Here is a 19,686-nt window from a genome sequence, read left to right as displayed (position 1 = left end):
AGTTGCTGAAGTCTTACACGGTTACGAAGTTCGCACTGCCCGACGATGACGCAGGAGCCCGGTACCAGTCCGTGTGCAGCAAGTTGGCCTCGAGCCCCTAACTTCTGCAGCCGCAGTGCCAGTCTTTCCTCTGCAGCCCTATACTCAACCGCAGGCTTGCTTGCTTACTATGCCAGGCTCCACCCGCCTCCACCCGCCTGTAGGCTCGGCTTCACACTCCAAGACCTGCCGAAGCGTTCGTTGCGTCCAGCCGCAAAACAATGACCGCCCTTGGATTCACGTCGCGCCAACGGACGAGGCAAGGCCAACATGCCGCCGCCTGTCACTGATCAGCGCTATCGACTCACGCTCAGGCATGCATGCACATGCATGCAATGCACAAAATGCACGAGGGCATGGATGGGGAATACAGAAGCCGCCCATCACAGTGATGTGTCCACCGCCCAGCTGACCATCCGCTGCCTAAGAATAAAGCGCATTGCGCAAATCGGCATCCACGTGCCCATGAATGCTAGTGCAAATTCAGTGAAGCACATGCGCCCAGTCTTCTTTCAACTCGCCGTTTCATGTAAGTAACGACAGCGGGCGCATCATGCTAGTACCTGTCTCCTGCCATTGCCAGACTCTCGTCCCTTGTGCAATATCATCTGCTCCCGCCTGCCAGCACTCACATGCGACACGCACTCTCCTACACTACAGAAGCCCTGATTACTCTCCTACACTACAGTAGCCCTGATGTCAAGCCTCAGCCGGCAAAGCAACGATGCCCTTCATAGCCGCGTGCCACAACCCACAACGCCCTCACTCTTGGCGCTATCCTAAGGACGTGGCCTAGTCTGGCCCACACCCGCAAGCTGTTCCCCCAACGTCTCCTTACTCAAAGGAGCTTTTAAACTCGACGTCCAGGTTCCAAAAGGGTAGCTCGGGATCCAACTCCAGCTCTGACCATGCCCCGCCGGCGCCCGCGCCCGGAATCGGCGTCGGCAGCACCACTGGGTTGTGCTTGTGCGCGCGTTTGCTCTCCTGCTGCTGCGGCTGCCCGCGCGCATGCTCCTCGTCCTTCTGCGGCTGCAGGTCATCCAGCGCCTGCCCCTCCACCTCCACCTCCACCTTCTCCTGCTGTTGCTGCTGTTGCTGCTGTTGCTGCTGCCCCTCCTGCTGCTTCTGCTCCAGCTGCTGGTGGTGCTGGCCCCTGGCCCTGCATGCAACGAAGCCTGCGAACATGACCTGCACCAGCCGCCCGCTCAGCCCCAGCGCCTCGTAGGCCGCCAGCACGCTCATGCCGTGGGACACCACAAGCACCTGCGCGCACGCGGGCCACATTGCACACAGGCAGCGGCGAAGAACTGAGGCAAGTCCCTGTTGTGCTGAGGCACGCGCAACAGCATTGGCAACGAACATGAAGGAGACGCACCCCCGTGCCCGCAGCCCCCTGCTGCCCTACCACTCAATCGCCCCACCCTCACCCTCTGGCCGGGGTGCTTGGCGGCGATTTCGGCGATGACCTGCTTGAAGCGAGCCGCGGCCTTGGGATCCGACTCAGGCAGTGTGGGCCAGCGGCTGGCGGGCACCAGGCGCGCCTTGCGGCTGAAGCGCTCCCGGGCAGCGCGCGAGATGCGGCCATAGGCCGAGTGCCACAGCCATAGCCGCGCGCGCTGGGCGGCGGTGGGGTAGCGGCACTTGAAGAGGAGGCCTGGGGCGTGGGCGCGTGAGGAAAGGCGGTGCTGGGTTAGTGTCCGGCTGGGTGGGGAGGCTGCGGCGCAGGGTGCTGAAGCGCAGGCACACACGCGCCGACGCGAGCGGGCCATCCAGACACCACACACGAGTATGACCAAGCATTGGATTGCAGGACGGGACCGGCCGGCGCGCACCTGGCCCGTGGACCTCTGACAGGCCCCGGTGCACAAGCACGGGCACGTCGTTGCAGCCCAGGTGCTGCATCGTGCGCTCCGCCGTTTGGAGGCAGCGCAAGAACGGCGAAGAGTAGACAACTGCAAGTGTGCAGGAGGATGGGGGCGGCGCATGGGGTTTACATCCTGTGCTTAACCACGTGTGGTGCAGCGGCAGTGGTGAGGTATGGCTGTTGGGCTCTAGGGCGGCGGGGGCAAGGGTCGGGGCCCGCGCCGAGGCTTTGGCGTGTACGGTGCTATGTGCAGTGCGTAGGAGCAGCAGCAGCGCCTGGAGATGCTGTCCAGGACGTCGCACCGCAGCAGCCATGCCGGCTGCAAGTCAACGTGCTGGGAGATCAATTGGTGCAAGAGAGGAAGTGCGCCCCAACGGCCGGGTGGCTGTTTACGTGCATTCCGCGGTCACTGACGATTGTTCGTCGGGGCTTACAGGAGGACTCGGCGTTCTGGCTTAGACAAATCTACCGTCTCACCGTCAAATGAACGCCCGGCCGCAAGCAGCTTCTCCGAAGCCTCCCCTATCTCGGCTTCCATAGCGCACAGGGGGGTGTCCCAAGGAAACCGCGCCTGCGGGGAGCCCGACAGGGCGAGGTCCGGTGTGGAACCGCAGGCTGACAAAGACGCGCCAACCCCATTCGGCTAGCATTATCGTGCACCATAAATGACTTGTGACAGCCAGAGGCGCCTTATGCGCCCGGGCCTCGAGAAGCGAAGCAGGCGGCAACTAAGCAGACCAGCCCCGGCAGAAAACCTCCGCAGCTTCAGCGCTCCGCACTTGCCTTTGCCTGCCAGGTCGAATTTATAGTGTCCTCTCGCTTGCCGTGGCGCATGACAACCAGCGCGGCGGGCGTTGGGCCCGACGCTTGGAGCAAAGCGCTGCAGGCCACAGTCATTTTGCCAAGCTCAGCGACCATACGTAGATGGTAATCCAAGCTGGGGGCGCCGAGCTAACGCCAAAAGAACGGGCGGCCTGGCGCAGAATCGAGCCGAGCCCTAGCCCTAGGAATGTAATGAGGGCATTTCAGGGTCTATGAATTCTTAACCACGGCCACGATGATGGAATTTCAAGAATGCAGAGGCAGTCGCTGCCCGGCGACTAAAGCGCGCCATCAGCTCAGCACACGGCATGCCTCGCCGCGCGTTCGTCTCTTACCCCGTTTGTTACACATGTGTTATCATAACAAGCTTACTGCTGTAAGCCAACGCTCCGCATCACCACAGCACGCGAAAGCTGCGCAGTTACTGTTTTTGAAACTCTACTAGCCAGCTGGTCCATTTCCGACGTGTTTGTCCATCCCCGACACCTTCAATGCCTCACATGAGCTCATAAGGGCAGGCCATCAAGGGCTATAGGGTCTGACAGCTTGCGGCAGCAGCTTAAAAGGCCTGTGCAGGCCTCCGCAGTCAGAATGCCCCGCGTAAAGCGCGAAATGGCACATGAGAGCGATGATGAGCAATATGAGGATGCTCGCGAGGAGGAGGAGGGGCCTGGCGAGGTCGAGGAGGATGGCGATGCGGAGGACGCATTTGAGCGGCACCGGAGTAATGAAGGTGCTGGGCCAAGCAACGCGCCCGCAGGCGCGGCCAGGTGGGCAGTCAGAGGCGCAGGGTCCACCGTATTTGTCTCTACCGGGTAGGGTAACCCAGACACGCCACGGTAACACAAAGTGCCGTTGGCTGCCGTGTGCGCACAGGCCAGACACTTTCGCGAAGGGCGCAATCAAGCTCGTCAGGATGCATGACTTCATGGTAACTCACGGCGATCCTGCGGAAGCGGCTTTGTGTGCCGGTGTCAGTTTGCGCGCTGTAATACTGGGGCTGGCAGGCACGGAGGGTGGCGGTTCGCCACGGGGCAGCACTGGACTGCGCCATGGGACACATCCGCAAGGCAGACGGGCACGGCTCACATATGACAGTCCCGCTTCCATGCCCGGGCCAGACAGCCGCACACTGACGCCATGTTTATCAAACCCACAAACCTTTACAGACCTACAATGGAACTGTGACGGTCCGGCCGGGCGCGCGTTTGAACCTGGTGCTTGGGCCAAACGGTAAGGCGGACAGCGCAAATCATGACCGCCGTTGGCTTGGTCGAGGAGAATTGCGCCCACTTCTTCAAGAATGCACAGGCGGCCTTGAAAACGCAGTGTGCTGCCGCACCTCTTTGCGCGACCCTTACAGGTACCGGCAAGTCGTCTTTGGTGTGCGCCCTGTGCATCGGACTCGGAGGCTCGCACAAGGCAAGTCCGGGGAACAGGCATCACCAAGGGATTTTTGGCTTCCTCCAGCTCACGCAACCGCAGTGCAAATGCACAGCCACGACTTTGCGTTGTCCACGGTGCGTCCATTTGGCATGACACGGCCACGCCTCCACACCTGGCCGCACAGTCGCTAACCGCCGCCTCCCCTTTACGCAACCCAGAACCTGGGCCGTGGTGATAGTACCAAGGCCTTCGTGCGCCACGGCGCCACCTCGTGCTGGATTGAAACCACACTGAGCTCGGGCGGCCAGGGGCGCGACTACGTCATCCGGCGCACCATCACACTGCGCAATGAGCGCGTACTCAATGACGACCGGCTTGAGGAGCTGGTGCAGCGCTACTCCACAGACTACAAGATCAACGGTGCGTGCGAGCCAGCCAGCCAGGAAGAGGGGGAGGGAGCGTGTGTGTGAATATGTAGGAGGGGTATACTAGCACCATCCCCAAAGTGGAAGCCAAAGTGCGCTGGGCTGCAAGTTGTGGGTGGGGTGTGTGGCTGCTGCCATGTCCATCGACAAACGCAGTCAGCGCGGGGTAGTCATACGAATGCCTGCATTGCCGAGACCCGTAACTCACCACCAGGGTGGCGCGCCGCCTGAGTGCAAGCCATGTCCAGCGCTCCAATCAGCTGGCTGTGGTTGACTGGCTTCGTACATGGGCCCATGGTAAAAACCAATCTGGCTCCTTTCATCCATGTCCATAACCCCACAGGCAAGGACGCGACCCAGAAAGACGTGGACAAGCTGGTGAAAAGGCTTAACATCCAGTTCGACAACCTGTGCCAGGTGCGCCAGCCGCACCGCGCCCTCGCCCACATCCGCACCTTGGAATCGCGACCCCCCCCTCTCCCCCCCCCCACACATCACACCTTTGCACCCTGCTGCACTACCCGTGCCCGCCTATGCCCAGGTCCCCGGTTCCTCTTCCTTACTCTAATTCGCCCGGACACGGCAAGAATGCGAACCCTCCTCTTCCCCTCCTCTCCCTCGCTCCAACAGTTCCTGCCGCAGGACAAGGTGCAGTCCTTTGCGGCCATGGACAAGTACGAGCTGCTGGCAGCTACCGAGAAGGCGCTGGGCGACGCCTCGCTGCACGACCAGCACCAGAAGCTGGTGGTGCTGCGCAAGGAGGAGAAGATCGCCACCGCGGTGGGTGAGGGTGTGCGAGCATGCGGCTTCTGGAGTACGGGTGGAGGAGTGCGGGTGCAGGGGTGCGGGTGGTGGGGTGCGGATGCGGGGCATGAGAGAGGACCAGAGCGGAGTACGTATGTGCCGTGGTTCAGGGTTTCGCGAGCAGGCGACCGCGTTTGCCGGGCTTAAGTGGACCGGTCCTGCCGTAAAGCAGCTGGTGGCAATGTCTGTGACAAACGGTACCTTTTGGACCTTACAATAGGAAGCTAAGCTGGCCCCTTTCTGCTGTCACAGGAACGGGATAAGACCGGCACACAGCTGGAGAAGCTGAAGGGGGTGCAGGCGCAGCAGCAGCGCGAGTACGAGCGCTACTCGCAGCGGCAGGAGCTGATTGCCAAAGTGCGTAGGGGGATGTGGGTTTGAGACGGCGTGGCAGGATGGCGTGCGCAGCATTAGAATGCTGCTACGGCACACCAACCCGACGCCACTTTAACCTCCGCGGCAACCAGGGGGACCTGGGCCGGAGCGGTATGCGCAGGCAATGCTCTGCCCCTGAGTGCTCTGCCTGACCCTGCATGTCGTTCCCGCAGGCTAAGGCTCTGCGGCGGCGGGCCAAGTGGCTGGAGGTGGATGCGAAGGCCAAGTCGGCGCGGGTGGCCCGGGAGAAGCTGCAAGGCGAGAAGGCCAAGCTGGAAGAACTGGAGGCGGCGCAGCAGAACGACACGGCGCCCATTCAGTGAGTGTGTGCGCGCGTAGTCGACGCGGCGTGGTGGCAGTGCAGGGGTCAGGGGCGTCGGACCCTGGCTTGGCCTCCCGTCGTGCTTGACCGACACAAGCCTGGGGCAGCTGAGCCGGGCAGCGCTGTAGTGTGCCTCTGTGTGCTCCTGTGTACTTCGCCATGCCTGGCGTTCAGCTCACCTGCTCTGGCGGATGCTGGTTTCTGGTGCAGGGCGCTGGACGCCAAGTGCGGCGGGCTGCGGCGCGACAAGCAGGACCTGGACAAGGACGCGCGGCGGGCGGAGGCGAACTTCCAGCGCGCGCAGGGTGCCATCCGCAAGCATGTGCGTTGATGCTGCTCGCTGCGGGCTCGCATCTGGGTCGGCAGTTCGGCACACGTGCTGCTTGTGCTGCTTACGCAAGCAGGCGTCGTGGTGCTCAACGTTGAGGGGCTGTTTTTGTCTTACCACGGTGTGGTTTGGGGGGTGGCGCTGACATCGTGTGCCGCCTTGTCATGTTCCTTCCGTAGGACGAGGACATCCACAAGCTGAGCACCGAGCTGACGGGGCTGCAGGAGGAGGCGAGGCGGCGGCAGGATGCCATCGCAGCGGCGGAGCGGCGGCTCGCAGCAGCGGCACAGATGGTGGAGGGCATGCCGGAGCGGTCACCGGTGAGCAGGAAGCCATCCGCGGCGCACCGTGATGCCTCTGTGCGGGTTGGCGCCTGCGTGGTCACGAGCGAGTTTGTGAGCTGCCTGCTGCGTGCGCTGTCTGTGATTGTGCTGCAGGAGCTGGAGGCACGCGCGGCGGCCCTGAGGCAGGAACTCATGGACCTGCGCCACGCCGAGCACGACGACGCGGCGCGGCGCAACGACCTGCAGGAGCAGGCACGGCAGAAGCTGGGCGACATCCACGCCGTGCGAGGTGAGCCGGCGCGGCTGCCGTGGACCATGCCACTTGTGTCACAGAGCACAAGGGTGTTGGGCAGCTGCTGCCCACTGCAAACCACAGCCACCCGGGAGCCTGACAGGACTTGCCTGCCTGCCCGCGTTCTTCACCCGTGTGCTCATGCTCGCCCGCAGGACAAATCGACCGCCTGGACAGCCGCAAGTACCAGCTGCTGCAGCGCCTGGGGCTGAAGCACCGCAACATCGACCGGCTCTACGCCTGGGTGGAGCAGCACCGCCAGGACGGCACCTTCAGAGGGCCGGTGGTCGGGCCCATCGGCCTGGAGATGACGGTGGCGCCGCCGCCGGACCTGTCGCAGGCGCAGGCGGTGACGTACGTGGAGAGCGCCTGCGCCGCCTGGCTGGGCACCTTCCTCGTGACCTGCCAGTGGGTACGGGGCGCACGTCACGGCTGTGCCGGCATTTTTGCGTGCCGTGCTGGCGTGGAACCGGCTTGGGGGTAGAATACCAGGTGCAGGGTGCGGCACTCATAGAGTGCGCGGTATGCGCGCGCATGGCTTTGCAAAGCTTCAATAACACCTGGCGAACCTCGGCTTCTGCGGCTGCAGGGACGACGAGAAGCTGATGGTGGAGCAGGCGCGCGCGATGCAGTGCTTCAATGTGCGGACGGCGTGCAGCGTACACCCGCCCGACCAGGCCTTCCAGGCCGCCTACCCGCACGGCACCGCGGAGCAGCACAGCCGGTGCGTACTGTACTGATGCAGCCGCGCGTGCAATGGCTTCCGCCCGGATCTGACGCCTCGGTCGGGTGCTTCGGCCGTGCATGGTCTCTGCGGCGTGCCTACAGCTAGTTGCGTCGCTCAGCCGTGTAGCTGCAACCAGTTGGGCAACACAGTAACCGAGCACCCCACACCTGTCCCATGCCTGTTCCAGGTGTGGTGTGATGTACACCTTGGATCAGCTGATCCAGGCGCCGCCCATCGTGATGCACGCGCTGGTCAAGCAATGCAACCTCAACACCACATTCATCGGCAACACGTGAGTGCTCACGGGGGTTCTCGCTGAACTCCTTGGGCATGTAGTGGGCAGTTCTGACCGTGGCCTGCGGGTAGCGCGCAGTAGATGGCACCGCCCGACATCCACTGGCGTAGGTACCAACACTGCGGGACAAATGACAAAGCACCCGCGTCTTTTCACAACAGCCATTGTCATCTGTTCGGCCGCCTGATTTGCCCGGCTGCAGGCACGCCGCCAGCGCCATCGAGGTCATCGCCGAAAGCACGCCCATCAGGGCCATGTTTGTGGAGGGCGTCAAGTACGAGATCATCAGGTCTCAATACAACACCAACACACGCCACATCAATAGCCGGCACGTGAACCCCCCACAGCTGCTGTCCGGCAACTCCAACGACGACGGCCTGCGCGCGCAGCTGTTGGCCCAGGAGAACGGCCTCAAAAAGGTACGGCTGTGCTCGTGTAATCACCGCATGAGCGCTGGCTTGGCGCTAGCACACTTAAACTGCGCAGCTCCGTGCGAGGCTTTGTGCCTACATGCCCTGACGTTGTGTCAAGTGCCTGTTGTCCGTGTGTCCGCCGGCGGCGGTATGATGCGATACCCGCCGTGTTCGCGCACCGGGCAGGAGCACGAGGCGCTGGCACAGCAGATCACGGCTGTGGACTTCCAGCTGTCGCTGCTGGCGCAGCAGATGGCCGCCAAGGCTCAGGAGCTGCAGACCCTAGACCAGCGCATGAGCGACCTAAAGCAGCGGTAAGCCCCGGATTGCACAAGTCAGAAGTGTGTGAAGAAGCCCGGCCGCCTGAAGCAGCTGTCAAAACGCGCGAAGCCCGGTTGATTCGTGCTTCCTTAAGTTTACATGTTGTCACTGTCGCTTCCATCGCTCCCCATGGCTGTTTCAAGACTCGCGCTCCTACCCACACCCGCAGGCGGCTGGCGGCCATGGCGGAGCAGGGCAATGCGGCAATGAACCTGCGGAACAAGCGCGACGTGCCGGACCCCGTGCTGCGCCAGCCCATGCTGCAGGCCGCTATCAAAGCCAAGATCGGGCAGCACATGGAGCTGGTGCGTGAGCGGTCGGTGTCAAGGAACACCGGTCGATGCGGCTTGGGCGCCAACGGTGTATCACGGTGACGGCAGTACGGCGTATTGTACGGCGCACTGCCGCGTATGGTTTGCTTCGCTGCAGTCCCGAAGCCGCACCTAACACTCGCCACCTCTCCACTCGTGGTTGCTCTATACAGCTGGCCAATGCGCTGACGGCGGCGGACGGCGTGAAGCTGCTGATCTGGGAGGGCCAGCTGCTGGACCTGCAGCTGCGGGAGGCGGGCGCGCAGGTGAGGGGCGCGCCACGCCACGACGCCCTGATGGGGCGGCCGAGCCTGTCGCCCTGCTTCGCTTGACCCCGTGCTGACGAACGGCGCGGCCGCTGCTGTGCATTTCTGCCCTTCCTTAGCTTCTGCTTATGCGTCCTGGCTCATCCATGCACTACTCACACGCTTACTGACGCCGCTGTGTGCCTGCTTGCCCGCCTGCCTGCCGCTTGCCACCCCGCAGCTGGAGGCGCTCAAGGGCGGCTGCCGCGCCCGCGAGCAGGAGCTGACAGCGGCGCGCAACGCGGTGGAGGCGGCTCGCAGCGCCTTTAAGGCCCACGAGGCCGACTACAGCCGTTCCAAGGCGGTGGCGGAGGAGCATTACATGCTGGACGAGGAGGACAAGTGCGTGAGGGCCGGTTTGCCGGGAGGGGGCGCGCGGAGGCGTGGCTGGGGTTGAGGGTGGTGCGGTCGGGCCTAGGGTAGAGGTGTTGTTGAAGTTGAGCATGCATGCTGTAAGGGACTCCCGCTTGTGCCGTTGGCCGGTTTCGCCGTGTTAGTCCTGATGGCTGGCAGTGAGCCCCGGATGTGCTGTGCTTGGACTGGCCTGCAGGGCTGCGGTGCGGCAGCTGGGAGAGGACGGCACGCCCGTGTCGGAGCTGCTCAAGGAGGCGGAGGAGACGGAGAAGGAGGCGGAGGAGATTGTGGTCAACAACACCAACGTCATCGAGGCCTACACGATGTGAGCGCGCTGTTGCTAAGAAGATGGTGCTGATACTTGCTACGTAGTACAACCGCACACTACGCAGGCCCTAATGCTGTTGTAATACCAGAAGTAAGGGATGCTTGTGGTGTGGTGCTTGACGCCATGCCTGTGCCTGCAGGCGCCAGCTGGAGATCGAGAAGCTCACGACCGACCTGGAGGGGCAGGATCAGCGCGTGCAAACGCTGGTGTCTCGCGTGGAGGAGATCAAGGTAAGCGGACGGGCGCCGCCTGGTGTTCAGCCCCCGCATTGGCCGAGCCCACGGCTCAGTCCATAACTCTTGCCCAGTCCCACCATCACTTGCAAGTTGCAGTACTGGCACCACCTACACTGCGGCCCGTCTCCCTCACACCCACATGCTCATGCACTCTCTCACACACACACACACACACACTCACGCTCGTTACCCCGCTCCCTCTTGCCCCAGGGCCAGTGGCTGCCTATGATCAAGGATATGGTGTGCACCATCAACGCCTCCTTCTCACACAACTTCAAGGAGATCGGCTGTGCGGGCGAGGTGCGGCTGCACGAGGACCCGGACGACTTCGACAAGTTCGCCATCGAGATCCTGTGAGCGGGCGGCAGCACTGCTTGGGTGGGCGGGAGAGCAGGCTTGTGCCAAAATGCGTGCCGCGTATGTTGACTTGCAGAGCGATGGGTAGCTCAGCACGCCGCTCGTCAGGGCTGATTGCTTTCTATGCGTGAGCGGCTCTCGTCTCGCCAGTTGCCGTGCCTTGACCGTTGCCTCTGCCTTGCCTCTCCTTCCTCGCTCCCCAGGGTGCAGTTCCGGGAGACGGAGAGCATGCAGCTACTGACGGCCACGCGCCAGAGCGGCGGCGAGCGCAGCGTGTCCACCATCCTCTACCTCATCGCGCTGCAGGTGGGTGCGTGGGGGCCGCTCACCTTGATTTGAATGGTCGAGAGATCCACGTTTGGATCAGCTGTCATTGCGGTTACGGCAATCTATGGAATGGTATCAGGGTAATCTGTGAAGTGATTGGGCATGTTTTTCCTGGTCTGCCGTGCAGGGCGTCACCCAAACGCCGTTCCGAGTGGTGGATGAGATCAACCAGGGCATGGACCCCGTCAATGAGCGCAAGGTGCGTGGGGCCATGCGGCATGAAAGGCCTGTGACGCGGGTTGTGTTGGCACTGCTAGCTGGCACACTTGCGGGTCTGAGCAATCCTTCCTTATGGGCCACAGCGATGTGAAGCTGTGCACGGGGATAGCGCCAACGAATGTAAACGATCTTGCACACAGTACACACACACACACACACACTCTCTCTCTCATACACACAGGTGTTTCAGCAGCTGGTGACGGCCTCCACGGAGCAGGACACGCCGCAGTGCTTCCTTCTCACGCCCAAGCTGCTGTCCGACCTGGTCTACAGCGGCGACGTCACAGTGCTGCAGATTATGAACGGCCCTTCAGTGCCCGCCTGCATGGTGGCCGCAGAAAATGCCGGGGTGAGTGCGCAGGTCGGAGGTTGGACTGTGGGAGGCTGTCAAGGAAAGCCAGGGGTGCATGGAATCAGTGGGGCTCGGGTCATCGCGCGGCGGCGTTGAGCATTGCTTGGTGGGTAGGAGGGCTATCATATGCCGTATGGAAACCTGTTCCATTTTTCCACTCCGTCGTATGCCCTGCCGTACGTGTCTGTTGCCCCCACAGAAATCCAACATGTTCGGCAAGCGGCAGCGGCTGAACCCGTGAGGCGCCTGGGGAGGTGCCGGGAGGAGCTGTTGAGCCGTACAAGCCGTGGCGCTGCAGCGGTGGCAGTGCCGGAAGACGGTGTTCTGGTGCCGGAGGATGGGGGCTGCGTGTCAGGCTGTGTGCTGAGTATATGCATGGCGGCTTCAAGATGCGAAGCGTGCGGCAAGGGACTGCAGATTACTTGGAAGTGAACCTATGTGGGGGCATTGTTGTGACAGAGACGTGTGGCAGACGCAGGCGTGTAAGCGTACGTGGCCAACAATGGCCTTTGACCAGAGCTACAGGAGGCTCCAGAATTGCAGGAACACCGGAGCTGGAACTTGACAAGCCATGGAGTGTGGTTACGGTATACGGAGATATGCGTGTGGCACTTGCCAAGGCTGTATTTGGTTCTACGCTGTTAACAATGAAGTCCTAGCAGGACCCCACGGCCAGTGCGCACCAGGGAAGGCGCGCAGTGCGCCGGTTGGCTGTGATGCATCAGCGGCACCACCGTGCACCAGGCAGATAACGCCCATCTGCCCGTCCAACCTAGTATGACCTGCACATCCTAATCGCCTGCTTGCCTCGCGCGCTCAGGCACTGCTATGCACCATCCTGCAATTTCGCGGCACATGAACGTGCACCGTGCGGTCAACAAGGCACTTCTCCTGTGCTATTGTTGCGGGTAAACCCTACACAACTCCGCAATCACTCCGCAAGCAGTCACTGACTAGTCATCACGTCCTTCTACTGGCGTTCCTGCTACAGCTTCACTGCTTTACCACACCCCGCACAAGCTGCACTGCTGCAAAGCACCCCACACCCCATTGGGCACACAGCCACACACTCGCGTGTGTCCCATGTCGATCAGATGGAACCTGGGCATCCGCAATTCAGCCGTCAGCCTCACGTACTCACCCTGTCACAGTGTCACCCCCTGTCCGCCCGCACCGGCCTCGAGGCCCTAGCCTTGCGCCAACTCCAATCCTCAATCACTTGGGTCCTTAGGGCTCGTAAACCAACTGCGCCCAGTCCTGTTGTCATCAAGCCCACACTTTACGAAGTAGACGCTTCGCTGTTTGTCAACCACGTCTCCTGCACACTACCCCTAGATGGGGGCCTCTCCAGCCTCCAGGCCACTCTTCTTCTTGCTCATTCGCAAGCACTCACACCTGCACGCGGCCAAAGACACAACGAGCCTCACACACCCTCACCCTAACCTCACAGTCACCGCTACAGTGCTACTGCTCGGCTCATGCCGCTGATGCCTTTGCGGCCGCCTCGGCGCCTTTCCGGTCGCCCGCCTCCTCAATGCCCGCCAGCAGCACCGACCAGTCCGGCTTGTGCGGCCGCCCCAGCTCCACCCAGCGCTTGGCCACCAGCTCAGCGTTGTCGTCATTCATGCTGTAAGCGGGGGTTTGGGAGGTGGAATGGGGGTGTAGGATTAAGAATGAGCAAGAACATGGAGGCGGTCAATCCCTGGAGGGCGATGCGCGCGGAGGGAGGGACGGAAGCGCATATGCACGTCGCAAGGCACGCCGGCCAGCACATCAGCACCTGGCCAGGCCGCGCAATGACTCACTATCGGTGCATGCACTCCTGCGAGGCGTCGTATTTCCCCTTGCACATCAGCTGCGCAAAATTCTTCCCCCGACAGCACTGGTTGAACGCCTCAATCCTGCGGAAGGGGAAGGGGGCGCGCCGGGCAGTATAAAGTGGCGTTGCAGGCGCCCCATAATGCCAACGTACGCACTGATGCAATTGATCATGCGTGCCAGCGCCCGAAGGCCAATTTGCCGCCGCGTGCATGGTCTTCGTGCCGCCCTGCGCAAGGCCATGCCAGTTCGCGCAGCGTGTGGGCCCCTAGGTAAGGCGGGCGCGCGCGCACCGCCACCTGACCTAGGGCACACACAAGCACAATGCGTGACAGGAATGCGCCTGCTAGTGAGCTCCGCTCGTGCGCGTCCGCTCTATGCCGTGAGCGGGGCTCCTCAAGCTGCTGCCGAGTCCCACCCCACGCCACGTCCCTCCCTGCGCCAAGCCGACCGCCTGCTCACTGTGGCTGGCACTTGGCCTCCCCAATTTTTGATAACTTCAATACAATCTTGTTTCGCGCATGGGGCGAGACGTAGGTCTTGTCGTCGCCCGCGCCGAAGATGGACTCCCACCACGGTGTGGGCCTCGCAATCGGCTGCGCGTTCCCCGCTGCTTCCATCGTGATTGCAGGTACGTGTCGGTCACTGCTATTTGAATCACAGGCTTTAGGTGGAGGTTCCTTTGGGTCCAGCTTTGGGTCAGGACGACTGTTGCTCTGGCTTAACCAAATATCGCACCTCAATCGCTCGTAGTTGCTATTTATCGTTCTTCAGGTTTCGATGCGTCAAACTGTGCGTTGATGTGTTTACCAAGCATGGCCTGCATGACGGTTCCGCGCCCAAAAAGCCGAGTCGACGTAGCATGACGCTCTTTACTTTGGCGGCACGTCGAATAAAACCATGGCGTGCATGGACGGCCCTCCGGAAGTAGTGCTACAAGAAGGTGCGCGTGCCGGCAGAGTGTGCGACCCCGGAACCTTTGGTTGGCGTTACAATCGCGCCTTGTTGTTTACAGGCAACGAGGACGTTCAGTATGTCCTGCTGGACCTACCGCGGGACGTGGCGGTGTGGCTGAAGCCCGGAGAGAAGCTTGTCATCGAGGTGAGCGCGCGCGAACCAGTCGCCGCTACGTTACATTGGCTTGCAGGCGCTGACGCCTGCGCGTCTTGTGCATTCAGGCGTTGGATACAGATACGCCGGTCATCAAGCTGGAGAACGGCGTGGTTTTGCAGGGCTCCTATGAGGACCACCTTGGGGACATAATGCTCCTTAACAAGGAGGCGATGCCGCCATGTGTTCCGCCCGCCACCGACGGGCATGATGACGGCATTGAGCAGGATGGCAGTGCGGAGCGGGCTGAGGAGCCGGCGCAGCGGCAGGACGGCGGCCAGCAGCACGCGGACGCGCCACGCGGCGCCCAGCCTTGCACGGTGCACTTGCGTGGCCAGACGGACAAGGTGCTGACCTTTAAGCGCGTTGTAGCGACGGCGTAAGTGCTGGATTAGTGTTGGCACTGGTGACGTGCGTTATTGTTGGTGGGGGTGCCCAACGTGGTGCCGCGTGCTTCCGCGACCGCAAGCGGATGCACTCTTGGGGGACTTGCAGCTTGAGGGCCATTTCACATGCTGGAGTCGGCCTGCTTGTTTGATGTATACAAGATTGTGGGTACTGTCGTGTAGTAGCTTGTTGTTGGGACATGGAATTTTCACGACGCGCGTGTGCAGCGGCTTTGCATGGCGGTGCACGGCATTGAAACACAGGGTGCACGTGCTCGATACATGGTGTGAAGCTGACTGGCATCCCGTCAACACTTGGTTCTGGCCGACTGGCCGTGAGATAAACGTATTACGTGGCACTGCGGTGACATGGGGGGATACATCGCTTGCATTTTGCGTTGCTTTTGAAGTGATTTGGTCTTAAGTGCGTGTGCGTGTCACACAGGGGACCAAGTGTATTGTACGACGTAGGCCCTGGCTTGCAGTTTTGTTCACACAGATAGCGTTATGGTGCAAGGGATCTAGCGTAGTAGTAGCCTACGTTGGCATAAGCTTGTGCTGTTGAGTATCTGGCATGTTGGAGACCGTGGGAATGTTGAGTGCCTAGCCTGCGCCGCCAAAGCCCCAGGTGTGCATACGGCAACGGGCAAGCGCGCGTGTTTGCTTTGCCGGCTGGTAGACGATGGCCATGTCCGTGAGGGTTGCACGTGCTATGGAGGAAGCTGGGACCATATGTGCACATATCGTACGGGCATCACAAACGTTGTTACTCCTCCTTGTCCGTCTACCGGTCCAGACCCCTGCCCCAAGGACCGGGCCGCTGACATGCTCTCTGCATGCACCGACACCTCCGATACCATAATCTATCTTGCTGCCTTCGAGCATATAACTACGACTCTCGACACTGCTTAACAACTGAGCACTAACGTGCTGTCTGCGGTGCCAAAGGCAGCCAAGCTACGCCTGCAGCGATTCTGCCCAAAAATTGAATCACTTGCATCGCACAACCAGGCACCCTCGGCTGCACACACACGCACAAATGTACCCATATCCATGAGCACAAAGCCCTTCGCCATCAGATAATCAGACACACTGTGTTCCCGAGTTCCGAGCACGCCCGCCAGCGCCATGCAACCCCTTCTGCTTTCCCGAGCTCATCCCGGCAGTGCGTTCGCCACCACGCCGCCTCCCGCGCGCCTCCCACACCAACCAACCCTTCACACCACCTTCACACCACAACACACCATTACCACCTCAGCTTAACCATCCGTTCCCTTCCGCTCGCTTACAGGGAGCTGCGCCAGTCCTTGGGCACGCTGCCGCTGCGGCCGGTGGTGGCGGAGCGGCCGGCGGCGGGCTTGGCGGGCTCGTCCTCGTCCAGGCTGTCGCGCCAGTTGGCGGGGAGCACCGTGCGCTTGATCTTGAGATCGCGGCGGGGGCTGAAGCTGCTGCGGCTGCGGGGCAGCTCCTCGGCCTTGGGGCCCGAGCTGCTCAGGCGCGAGAAGGAGGCAGACACGGAGGAGTTGGAGGAGGACTTGGGCACGGACTTGCCCAGGGCAGCCAGAATCTTGTCATCGACGGAGAAGTCCACCTCCTTCTTGTCGCGGCCCTGCAAGAGTGCGTTGTAGAAGGGGTTAGGCGGTCGGAGGACATAGGTGGCTGACCCGTTTCAGGAAAGGTAGGGTGTTGACGCCTGGTTCAAGATATGGGTGGTGAGGATGACGGGCTGGTGTTGGCCCCGCGTGCCTATCCCGGCAACGTCGTGCCTACGTCCGCGTCCACCCCCGCCACCTGGCCCCTCTGCTCCTGCCGCTCCTGCTCCTGCGGCCGCTGCTACTCCTGCTGCTGCTGCTGCTGCTGCTGGCTCCACGTGCTTCCGGGTGTCCTGGCCGGTGTCCTGCACTCGCACCTCCCTTCCCGACTGCACTGCAGCTTACATATGCAGCACTCCCGCCCCCATACCTAGCACCTGCCCAGCCCCAGCTGCTCCCCAACCCAGCGCCAGCTCCGCCCCGCCCCGCGGCCCCAGCACCAGCCCAGCTCCTGCGCCGGCACCGTTGCTCCCCCTGCCGCACTCACGTTTGCCTTGTAGTCGTTGACCAGGCCCTGCACGTCCTTTTGGAAGTCGTGCTTGGGCTTCCAGCCCAGCTCGCGCTTGGCCTTGTCGGCCGAGGCGAAGAAGTGCACGGTGCTGAGGGCGGAAGGGCGGAGGGAGGGAGAGGAGAGAGGTGGGGGCGGGAGGGGCGTGTCACCACTAGAGGCGGCGGATAGGTGGGCAGGTATGACCGCCCACAGGGTTCACCGCAACTGCCTTCCACCGCAACTGCCTTCCACGATTGTCACCACCCAGAGCCGTGTGTCAGCTTGCGGTGCTGTCCCAAGGCCTTTTCACGCAGTCGACCCCTGCTACCGCCCAGCCCTGCTCCCACCCCCCGCGCCTCTTCCACCCCACCGCGCAGGCCCCCCCGCTCCGCCCGCCACTCACCGGAAGGGGAAGCCCTCCGCCTTGCCGCTCTTGCCGGTGCCCACCTTCTCCGGGCTGTACAGGATGATCTCCGGGTCCTTGCCCAGGGCCTTGCCAATGGCCTTGGCAATGCCTGGTTGCGGGCATGTAGGGCAGCGAGGGAAGCGATCAAAACCAAACCCAAGTGCGCTGGGCTGCACCGCAGCGGAGACAGGCAGGGAGGTAGGCAGCAGCCGGCGTTCACGTGCCGCTGCCGTGTGCCACGCAGGTGCAAGCGAGCCGCCTGCCGAGGCTCTGCGTGGCTCAGGCTGCAGGCACCCCCGGATGCAGCCGCGCGCCGCAACCGCCGTCCTGGTGCCCGCATGTGCTGCACGCCGGCAGCACCTGTCATGCCGCCGATGCTGGCACGTCCAGGCTGACCCTGGCCCGTGTCTGCTGCTACTCACCCAGCCCAGCCAATAGCTCTGCCAGCAGCTCCCTCGCAACTAGTCCGGGTCCGCCTTGTGTCCGGGCACCCGCATGGAAACCGGATGCTGTGATGCGGGCCGAACTCCCATTCCGTTGCATTCCATTCCAATCCCTCCGTAGCAAGCCGGCGTCACTCGTGCTGTTCCCGCTTCGCTCTGCTCCGCTCCTTCCCAGCCACAGCCACAGCCGCAGCCACAGCTCCTCGCCAGCCCCCTCCCCCTCTGCCCCTCGCCTCCCTCGTCCCCCTCCCCCCTCCCCCTCGATCTCCACCTCACCGGTGAAGGTGATGCAGCGGTCGCTGCACACGTTGTAGTGCTGGCCGATGGCGGCGCGGTTGCCGGGCACGGCCGCCAGCATGGACGCCACGTCCTCCACGTGGGTCAGGCTGGTCAGCTGCACGCCGGGCGCAGGCAGCAGCACCGGGCGGTCGCTGCGCGTGTGGAGAGGGGGGGTCGTAGCGAGAGGGAAGTGGTGAATCGGAGCGCCTCAGCTTCGCCGTGTGGTTTTGCCCACTGCCCCAGCCCTCCAGCCTCAGGCCACCCTTACAGCCCCGTCGCCCGCACTGCCCGACCCCTCTCTCCCTCACACTTGCAGTCCCTACCAACCCCCGCACCGCACGCACCGGATGATGCGGTCCACGAACCACTGCTCGCAGTCCTTGGCCGTGTTGGGGCCGTAGATGTAGAGCGGCTGGAAGACGGTGTAGGGCAGGCGCGCCTTCTCCAGGTAGGCCTCCACCTCCACGTGCCCGGCGGTGGACTTGCGCGCGTCGCCCTCCACGTGCATGGGCTCGATGGGGTCGGCCTTGTAGGCGCCGGCCGAGGACACGAACACGTAGTGATCCACCTTGTGCTGTGTGTGGAGGTGTGTGGGTGGGGGGGGGGGCGGGGGCGGGGAGCGCGGGGGAGACGGGGGAGGGAGGCGGAGGGGTGATGGGTGTGAGCTAGGAGGGCAGGAGGGCAGGGGTGGGAGTGGTGCTCCCCAAGCTGTCCATCATGTCGGGTACGCAGATGGCATCCTGAAGATATGGCGTTGCCCAGCACGCGAGCGGCCAAGCCGGACGAAGCTGGCGCCCGCCCGCGTGGTAGGTTTATGTGTTTTGCAGCTCCCCGGCACGCCCTTCCCCCTCCCGGCTGCCCATGTTTACCTTGAAGTGGTCGATCAGGGGCTGGCAGCTTGCCAGGTCCTTGCCGTTGTTGTCATACACCACGTCAAAGGTGCCGCGAGGGTAGGTCGACGGCTTGGCGGGGTCGGCCCAGACGACGTTCAGGCCCTGGCGCTCCAGGTCCGAGTACTTGGCGTAAGGGTTCTTCTTGGTGAGCTTGTCCTGTTTGCAAGGAAGGCGGAAGTTTGAGCTGGCTTGCTAGCGCCAAGAACACGATAAGATGCCCATAACGCCATCTCCCCACGAGCACAGCTCATTTTTGGTAGGCGCCACGTTCCCCCTTAACCATGCATTGACATGGAGGCCTGAGCAAATTTTATGCTCAAAGCTGGCTTCACCAGTCCGGTTTGCTTGCATCGCTCGTCTTACGCGCCCTGCCCCAGCGCGCTTCACCCTTCGCCCCACCCCAGTTACCCTTTGCTTACCGAGTCACCATCGTTCATGATGGTGACCTTGTGGCCCTTCTTCAGCAGCTCCTTCGCCAGGTACAGACCAATGAACGCGTGGCCACCGCCCTTGGTGTTGGCGATCAGCACGTTCGAGTTCATGACCTTCACAGTCAGGCGACGGCCAGCAGTGCCCACCGCGCGGCGAGCACCACCCGCCACACGGGCACGCATGCTGCTCTGCATTATGTCAAGGACTTGCTAATGACCAAACCCCGAAGTTATTTGCGGCGTACTACAACGCCTGAAAAGTGTAGCGTTCTGTAGCATAGGGGTTTTAGTGCTGTGCCACCATCCGCATGAAGGCGCGCGATCGACGCTCCGTCAGCAGTCGACTGGTCCG

At 62.4% G+C, this 19,686-nt stretch overlaps 5 protein-coding genes across 5 annotated transcripts; 2 read left to right on the top strand and 3 right to left on the bottom strand.

Moving 5' to 3' along the window:
* Position 1: 1 nt before the first annotated feature.
* Positions 2–2,945, bottom strand: CHLRE_10g440250v5 (uncharacterized protein). Its single transcript, XM_001690487.2, has 5 exons — positions 2,687–2,945; positions 2,381–2,474; positions 1,872–1,991; positions 1,467–1,693; positions 2–1,302 (listed from the first exon to the last, which is right to left on the bottom strand). Exons 1-5 carry the CDS (start codon positions 2,798–2,800, stop codon positions 874–876), a joined length of 984 nt encoding a protein of 327 aa, XP_001690539.2. The 5' UTR covers positions 2,801–2,945; the 3' UTR covers positions 2–873.
* A 141-nt stretch (positions 2,946–3,086) lies between these two features.
* On the top strand, positions 3,087–12,062 carry CHLRE_10g440200v5 (uncharacterized protein). The gene is made up of 27 exons (XM_043066780.1): positions 3,087–3,495; positions 3,602–3,656; positions 3,895–3,958; positions 4,089–4,147; positions 4,330–4,531; positions 4,880–4,953; positions 5,167–5,316; positions 5,593–5,697; positions 5,889–6,034; positions 6,248–6,359; positions 6,545–6,685; positions 6,803–6,938; positions 7,097–7,349; positions 7,531–7,665; positions 7,856–7,960; positions 8,166–8,382; positions 8,563–8,690; positions 8,867–9,002; positions 9,182–9,274; positions 9,495–9,655; positions 9,864–9,992; positions 10,135–10,225; positions 10,442–10,584; positions 10,792–10,894; positions 11,043–11,114; positions 11,316–11,483; positions 11,686–12,062. Exons 1-27 carry the CDS (start codon positions 3,317–3,319, stop codon positions 11,725–11,727), a joined length of 3,399 nt encoding a protein of 1,132 aa, XP_042920177.1. The 5' UTR covers positions 3,087–3,316; the 3' UTR covers positions 11,728–12,062.
* Positions 12,063–12,064: 2 nt separating this feature from the next.
* Positions 12,065–14,069, bottom strand: CHLRE_10g440150v5 (uncharacterized protein). Its single transcript, XM_001690488.2, has 3 exons — positions 13,767–14,069; positions 13,292–13,387; positions 12,065–13,113 (listed from the first exon to the last, which is right to left on the bottom strand). Exons 1-3 carry the CDS (start codon positions 13,922–13,924, stop codon positions 12,963–12,965), a joined length of 405 nt encoding a protein of 134 aa, XP_001690540.1. The 5' UTR covers positions 13,925–14,069; the 3' UTR covers positions 12,065–12,962.
* Positions 14,070–14,166: 97 nt separating this feature from the next.
* CHLRE_10g440100v5 (uncharacterized protein) lies at positions 14,167–15,542 on the top strand. Its single transcript, XM_001690319.2, has 3 exons — positions 14,167–14,247; positions 14,320–14,405; positions 14,483–15,542. Exons 1-3 carry the CDS (start codon positions 14,205–14,207, stop codon positions 14,795–14,797), a joined length of 444 nt encoding a protein of 147 aa, XP_001690371.1. The 5' UTR covers positions 14,167–14,204; the 3' UTR covers positions 14,798–15,542.
* A 2-nt stretch (positions 15,543–15,544) lies between these two features.
* CHLRE_10g440050v5 (uncharacterized protein) lies at positions 15,545–19,572 on the bottom strand. Its single transcript, XM_001690489.2, has 7 exons — positions 19,323–19,572; positions 18,880–19,059; positions 18,355–18,584; positions 18,008–18,162; positions 17,286–17,397; positions 16,880–16,991; positions 15,545–16,409 (listed from the first exon to the last, which is right to left on the bottom strand). Exons 1-7 carry the CDS (start codon positions 19,527–19,529, stop codon positions 16,086–16,088), a joined length of 1,320 nt encoding a protein of 439 aa, XP_001690541.1. The 5' UTR covers positions 19,530–19,572; the 3' UTR covers positions 15,545–16,085.
* Between the last annotated feature and the right edge of the window lie 114 nt (positions 19,573–19,686).

This window comes from Chlamydomonas reinhardtii, chromosome 10 (genome assembly GCF_000002595.2).
Source record: "Chlamydomonas reinhardtii strain CC-503 cw92 mt+ chromosome 10, whole genome shotgun sequence".
NCBI classification, from domain to species: Eukaryota; Viridiplantae; Chlorophyta; class Chlorophyceae; order Chlamydomonadales; family Chlamydomonadaceae; genus Chlamydomonas; species Chlamydomonas reinhardtii.
This window is presented reverse-complemented; position numbering and strand designations above follow the sequence as displayed.

What these genes read in the sequence shown, in the direction of transcription:
- CHLRE_10g440200v5 (XM_043066780.1), top strand. Translation starts at nt 3,317, where the DNA reads ATGCCCCGCGTAAAGCGCGAAATGGCACATGAGAGCGATGATGAGCAA. An exon ending in CGACATCCACGCCGTGCGAG is followed by an intron (nt 6,939 to 7,096) that starts GTGAGCCGGCGC and finishes GCTCGCCCGCAG; the next exon opens with GACAAATCGACCGCCTGGAC. An exon ending in AAGTTCGCCATCGAGATCCT is followed by an intron (nt 10,585 to 10,791) that starts GTGAGCGGGCGG and finishes CTCGCTCCCCAG; the next exon opens with GGTGCAGTTCCGGGAGACGG.
- CHLRE_10g440150v5 (XM_001690488.2), bottom strand. Translation starts at nt 13,924, where the DNA reads ATGGAAGCAGCGGGGAACGCGCAGCCGATTGCGAGGCCCACACCGTGG. An exon ending in GAGGCCAAGTGCCAGCCACA is followed by an intron (nt 13,388 to 13,766) that starts GTGAGCAGGCGG and finishes CCCCTTCCGCAG; the next exon opens with GATTGAGGCGTTCAACCAGT. An exon ending in CAGGAGTGCATGCACCGATA is followed by an intron (nt 13,114 to 13,291) that starts GTGAGTCATTGC and finishes CCCCGCTTACAG; the next exon opens with CATGAATGACGACAACGCTG.
- CHLRE_10g440100v5 (XM_001690319.2), top strand. Translation starts at nt 14,205, where the DNA reads ATGGCGTGCATGGACGGCCCTCCGGAAGTAGTGCTACAAGAAG. An exon ending in GGAAGTAGTGCTACAAGAAG is followed by an intron (nt 14,248 to 14,319) that starts GTGCGCGTGCCG and finishes TGTTGTTTACAG; the next exon opens with GCAACGAGGACGTTCAGTAT. An exon ending in GAGAGAAGCTTGTCATCGAG is followed by an intron (nt 14,406 to 14,482) that starts GTGAGCGCGCGC and finishes TTGTGCATTCAG; the next exon opens with GCGTTGGATACAGATACGCC.
- CHLRE_10g440050v5 (XM_001690489.2), bottom strand. Translation starts at nt 19,529, where the DNA reads ATGCAGAGCAGCATGCGTGCCCGTGTGGCGGGTGGTGCTCGCCGCGCG. An exon ending in TTCGTGGACCGCATCATCCG is followed by an intron (nt 18,163 to 18,354) that starts GTGCGTGCGGTG and finishes CCACACGCGCAG; the next exon opens with CGACCGCCCGGTGCTGCTGC. An exon ending in GCGGAGGGCTTCCCCTTCCG is followed by an intron (nt 16,992 to 17,285) that starts GTGAGTGGCGGG and finishes TTCCGCCCTCAG; the next exon opens with CACCGTGCACTTCTTCGCCT.
- CHLRE_10g440250v5 (XM_001690487.2), bottom strand. Translation starts at nt 2,800, where the DNA reads ATGACTGTGGCCTGCAGCGCTTTGCTCCAAGCGTCGGGCCCAACGCCC. An exon ending in GTCAGAGGTCCACGGGCCAG is followed by an intron (nt 1,694 to 1,871) that starts GTGCGCGCCGGC and finishes CCCACGCCCCAG; the next exon opens with GCCTCCTCTTCAAGTGCCGC. An exon ending in CCAAGCACCCCGGCCAGAGG is followed by an intron (nt 1,303 to 1,466) that starts GTGAGGGTGGGG and finishes GCGTGCGCGCAG; the next exon opens with GTGCTTGTGGTGTCCCACGG.